The sequence below is a fragment of the Sorex araneus genome, chromosome 8, assembly GCF_027595985.1.
Source record: "Sorex araneus isolate mSorAra2 chromosome 8, mSorAra2.pri, whole genome shotgun sequence".
Lineage (NCBI taxonomy): Eukaryota > Metazoa > Chordata > Mammalia > Eulipotyphla > Soricidae > Sorex > Sorex araneus.
In genome coordinates, this window is record NC_073309.1 from 49,227,748 (window position 1) to 49,232,971 (window position 5,224).

Sequence of the window (5,224 nt, forward strand, 5' to 3'; positions counted from 1 at the left end):
ATAAATTATTTAGGTCCTGCTTTGGGGGCAGGATTTGGAGGTCAGGGTGGAAACATTCGAAATATGGTGGTGGATAGGTGTGGTGGTGGTGGAATTGGTGATGGAGTTTATTTATTTATTTATTTTGCTTTTTGGGTCACACCTGGCAATGCTCAGGGGTTGAGTCTTGTGTGTGTGTGTGTGTATGTGTGTGTGTGTGTGTGTGTGTGTGTGTGTGTGTGTGTGTAAGCTCTGGGATCTCACCTGGCTCTGCACTCAGGAATTTCTCCTGGGGGTACTCAGGAGACCATATGGGATGCTGGAAATTGAACTTGGGGTTGGCCGCGTGCAAGGCAGCCCTATTCATGGTGCTATCGCTCCAGCCCTGGTGATAAAATTTAAATGTAACAAATTGTGAACAACTTTATAAAAATAAAATAAAAACTTTAAAAATTATATTGTGTGTGCGTGTGTGGTGGTGGTGTGAGGGTTGGACCACTCCCAGCAGTGCCGGCGGGGGGGGGGGGGGTGGGAGGGACTCTGCAATGTGGGGTGCATGCAAGGCAAGTTCCTAGCTCCTGCATTATCCCTCTGGCTCAAGAACACAGATTCTAGAGTTCATCTGGCATTTCCATTTGGCTGTTATAGGAAAACTCTATTGTTTGCATATTTATTTAATTTGCAGTGCTGGGGTGGAACCCAGGTGGAACATATATGAAACATGTGCTCCAGTGCCACACGTCCCTAACCAATAAACGCAGTTTGATTCTTCTGTGACGCAGTGTCCTCTTCCATCGATTGGCAATGATCCTATAAAACAGGGTGTAGCACGTGGAAAGCGCAAGTTTGCTATTACCGTTTTCCCCAACACAAATATCAGATTTGGCTTCTCAAGGTACAGAAAGAAGAAATCCCCCGGAGTCCAATTCTGATTTGACTCGAGTTACAGGTCAAGGGCATAGGAAGTCGATTTAAGTGGTTTAAATCCTCACGGTGAGGGGGAATTAGTGGGAGAGGAGGAGCAGGTACAGAAGGTGGATTCCAGGTCGAAGGATGGCCGCCCTCGCCCGTTTGCTGGAGCGTCTTCTCTGGCCAGCTCCAAAGGAAAAGGAGGAGGAGGAAGAGGAAGAAGAGGAAGGGCTCAGGACTCACGACGGGCGGCAGTCCTTCCTGGACGCGCCCCGATGCGCTCAGCAGCCACACGGAGGTGCGGCGGCGTCCGGTGGCCTCCGCTTCGGGGCGAGCGCGGTGCAGGGCTGGCGCGCACACATGGAGGACGCGCACTGCGCGAGGCTGGCACTGCCTGAACTGCCCCGTGGCTGGGCCTTCTTCGCCGTCCTGGACGGTCACGGCGGGGCGCGAGCTGCTCTCTTCGGCGCGCGCCACCTGCCGGGGCATGTGCTGGAGGCGCTGGGCCCCGCGCCGGACGAGCCCGACGGCGTTTGCCGGGCGCTTCGCAGAGCCTTCCTGAGCGCAGACGCGCGCCTACGTGCGCTCTGGCCCCGGGGCCAGCCCGGCGGCTCCACGGCCGTGGCCTTGCTGGTTTCCCCGCGTTTTCTGTACGTCGCGCACTGCGGTGACTCCCGCGCGGTGCTGAGCCGCGCCGGGACCTTGGCTTTCAGCACCGAGGACCACCGGCCCCTCCAGCCCCGGGAACGCGAGCGCATCCACGACGCGGGCGGCACCATCCGCCGCCGGCGCCTCGAGGGCTCCTTGGCAGTGTCGAGAGCACTAGGTGACTTTGCCTACAAAGAGGCTCCGGGAAGGTCCCCTGAGCTGCAGCTGGTTTCCGCGGAGCCCGAGGTGACCGCCCTGACGCGCCGGGCTGAGGACGAGTTCATGCTCCTGGCGTCGGATGGCGTGTGGGACGCGATGTCCGGCTCTGCCTTGACGGGACTGGTAGCATCACGCCTCAGACTGGGCCTGGCCCCAGAGCTTCTCTGTGCGCAGCTGCTGGACACGTGCTTGTGCAAGGTCCTGGGGCCCGGGCTTGGGGTTGCTGAGGGGAACAAGCCAGAGGGTTTTTTTTTCTTTTTTTTGGTGGTGGTGGTGGGGAGAGGGTCACCTGGAAGTGCTCAGGGGATACTCCGGCTCTGTACTCAGGAATTACTCCTGCAGGTACTCAGAGGCCCCTTGGGATGCCAAGGATTGACCCTGGAGTAGCCTTATGCAAGGCAAAAACCTTAGCAGTTATACTATCTCCCTGGCCCCAAGGGAGAGCTTTGATGCTCTCCATCAAATTATCATAAAACTAGGGGAGAACTAAGGGGAGGGGGTCCCACTGAAGGATGGGCCGCAGGGCCAAAATAAGAAGAGGGCAGTGTCTGGGGGATTCTATGAAGCAAGAAAGCCGAGTTGGGGTTGGATGTAGTTTAAGGGGCAAAGATGCTTGCCAGACAAGCAGCTGATCCCAGTTTGGTCCTCAACAGGGCTTATAGTCTCCTGGGCACTGCCAGGAGTGACCCTGGAGCATACAAAGCCAGAAATAAGCTCTGAGTACCACAGGGTGTAACCCCCAAATGAACAAAAGTAATGTAATGGGACCAAGTAGATAAGGGGGAGGGATTGAAGTGGTGTAGCCTTTGGACTGGGATGGCATCAGGACTTAGAAGTGGGTACCAGGCATAAGAGAACAGAGGCCCAAGCAATAGGACAGCATAGGGCGCTTGCCTTGTACTCAGCTGACCCAGATTCCATCCCCCGGGACCTCAGAGCATCCGAGCACCTCCAGGAATGATCCCTGAGCAAAGAGCCAGGAGTAAGAATTGGTGAGTGTGGTCCCGAAACAAAAACCTAACTCTTGTGGGGCTGACGCGATAGTACAGCAGAGAGGGTGTTTGTCTTGCACGCGGCTGACCCAAGTTCGATTCCCGGTATCCCATATGGTCCCCAGAGCATGGCCAGGAGTAAATCCTGACTGCAGACTGCAGATCCAGGTAACTTCGCTGTGTGTGACCTCCACCCACCCCACCAAAAAATCGTAAGGGAACATTTTGACAGAGGAGTGGGAGGAGCTTCAGAGAAGGCGTGGTTCTCTATGATAGGATGAGCTAGGTAAGAGGGGGCGTTATCTAAGGAGTCCAAGAGAGGACTTTGTTGTTTTTTTTTTTAATTTTTATTAGTGAATCACCGTGAGGTACAGTTACAAACTTATGAACTTTCATGTTTGCATTTCGTTTACATCCTTCCATCAGTGTCCATCTTCCTCCACCAATGTTCCCAGTGTCCCTCCCACCACCCACACTCCACCCCCCCCCACCCTGCCTCTGCGGCAGGGCATTCCCTTTTGTTCTGTCTCCTGTTGGATGTTGTAGTTTGTAATAGAGGTATTGAGTGGCCATCATATTCCGTCTATAGTCTACTTTCAGCACGCAGCTTTCAATCCCAGTGGGTCCTCCCAACATCCTCTACTTGGTGTTCCTTTCTCTATCTGAGCTGCCTTTTCCGCCAGCATGTGAGGCCAGTTTCCAAGCTGTGAAGCAGACCTCCTAGTTCTTATCTCTACTACTCTTGGGTGTTAGTCTCCCATACTGCTACTTTATATTCCACAGATGAGTGCGCTCTTTCTTTGGTGGTGTTTTTTTTTTTTTTGAGTGTGTGTGTGAGGGGGGTGGGCAGGCACACCCAGTGATTCTTTGGAAATACTCCTGGTTCTGTGCTCAGGAATCACTCCGGCGGTGCTGGGGGGACCATATGGGATGCTGGAGATTGAACCGGCCGGCCGCATACAAGGCAAACACCCTACCCGCTGTGCTCTCACTCCAACCCTGAGATGTTCACTTTCAAGGATGCGGGACTCTGAAACTTTCAATCTCATCCCATGGATTCCCCTTTTCTTCACCTCCAGGGCAGCCTGGACAACATGACCTGCCTCCTGGTCTGCTTTCCGGGGGCCCCGAGGCCTTGTGAGGAGGCGATCAGAAAGGAAGTGGCGCTGGATGCAGCTCTGGGCAGAAGAGTAGCTGGTGAGCACGCACCAGGAGCCCTGAACCGGGGCAGCGGTAGGGGCTTCCCCACCATCCTTGTCTCCTCAGAGCTGTGTACCTCTGACCAGGAACTCCCCAGCCTGAACAAGGTTTTCAGGACTCTGACCTCAGAGGACATTCCAGATTTACCTCCTGGAGGAGGGCTCTACTGCAAGTGAGTGGGGGTGGGGTGGATGGAATGGGGGTGGGGTGGGGTAAGGGGCAGGAAGGTCCCTTCCTGAGCATTTTCCTCTGCCCTCCAGGGCCACTGTCATCGCTGAAGCTTATTCTCAGCTCTGCCAGGCCTCAGGAGAGCGATTGGGAGGTGAGGCAACGGTTTTCTTTTCTTTTTTCTTTTCTTTTTGGGTCACACCCGGCGATGCACAGAGGTTACTCCTGGCTCAGGCACTCAGGAATTACTCCTAGCAGTGCTCGGGGGACCATATGGGATTGGGGAATCAAACCCGGGTCAGCTGCATGCAAGGCAAACACCCTACTCGCTGTACTAGCGCTCCAGCCCTGGCATCTGTTTTCTGATGTTTTTCTGGGAAGCCTCACTCCAGTTTCTTCCGCATCCATTAGAGATGGGAAGTTGAGGTCAGAGGGGATGAGGGACTTACCTGATATAGGACTACATACTCATAGACAGCCCCGAAGCATGGTGCTAAGAGGCTGGGGGAAGGGGAATGAAGAGGCAGAGGTTACTACCCTCCAAGAAATGAGTCTCTGGGGCCAGAATGATAGTACAGTGGGTAGGGCATTTGCCTTGCATGCAGCCGACCCAGGTTCGATCCTCGGCATCCCGTATAGTCCTCTGAGCACTGCCTGGAGTAATTCCTGAGTGCAGAGCTAGGAGCATGCCACATCTCCTGGTGTGGCCCAAAAGCAAATGCAAGGAGTGCAGCCAACCAAACCCAGACTTGCATCACTACACAGCAGGACATCTCTGAGGAAGGTCCTGGTCTAGGGCCAGGAATGTGAATTGCCTTCCCACTTCCATATTCTATGATTTTGGAGCTCTCTAAAGTGTAGGTGGGGTGAAGCCAGCTAAACTCAGCCCTGGGGTTGGGGTCCAAATGTGAACCAGAGCTGGGGGTGGGAGTGGGGGCAGGTAGAGCCTTTGGATGGCAGAGGCAAGAATTTAATTCTACCTTCCTGGAGGAGGGGAGAGTGTTATTTTCTCAGCAGCACAGCAGGTAGAGCACTTCCCTTGCACACGGTTGACCCAGGTTTCATTCCTGGTGCCCCATGTCATCCCCTGAGCACCGCCAGGAGTGATT

At 54.6% G+C, this 5,224-nt stretch overlaps 1 protein-coding gene across 1 annotated transcript; it reads left to right on the forward strand.

Annotated features, from left to right (window-relative positions):
• Positions 1–1,032: 1,032 nt before the first annotated feature.
• On the forward strand, positions 1,033–4,540 carry PPM1N (protein phosphatase, Mg2+/Mn2+ dependent 1N (putative)). Its single transcript, XM_055146456.1, has 5 exons — positions 1,033–1,953; positions 3,827–3,944; positions 4,014–4,119; positions 4,208–4,269; positions 4,527–4,540. Exons 1-5 carry the CDS (start codon positions 1,033–1,035, stop codon positions 4,538–4,540), a joined length of 1,221 nt encoding a protein of 406 aa, XP_055002431.1.
• The last annotated feature ends 684 nt before the right edge of the window (positions 4,541–5,224 follow it).

Coding starts and splice junctions, on each gene's coding strand:
- PPM1N (XM_055146456.1), top strand. CDS start 1,033: ATGGCCGCCCTCGCCCGTTTGCTGGAGCGTCTTCTCTGGCCAGCTCCA. Junction 1,954..3,826: donor TGGACACGTGCTTGTGCAAG/GTCCTGGGGCCC, acceptor CTTCACCTCCAG/GGCAGCCTGGACAACATGAC. Junction 3,945..4,013: donor TCTGGGCAGAAGAGTAGCTG/GTGAGCACGCAC, acceptor TTGTCTCCTCAG/AGCTGTGTACCTCTGACCAG.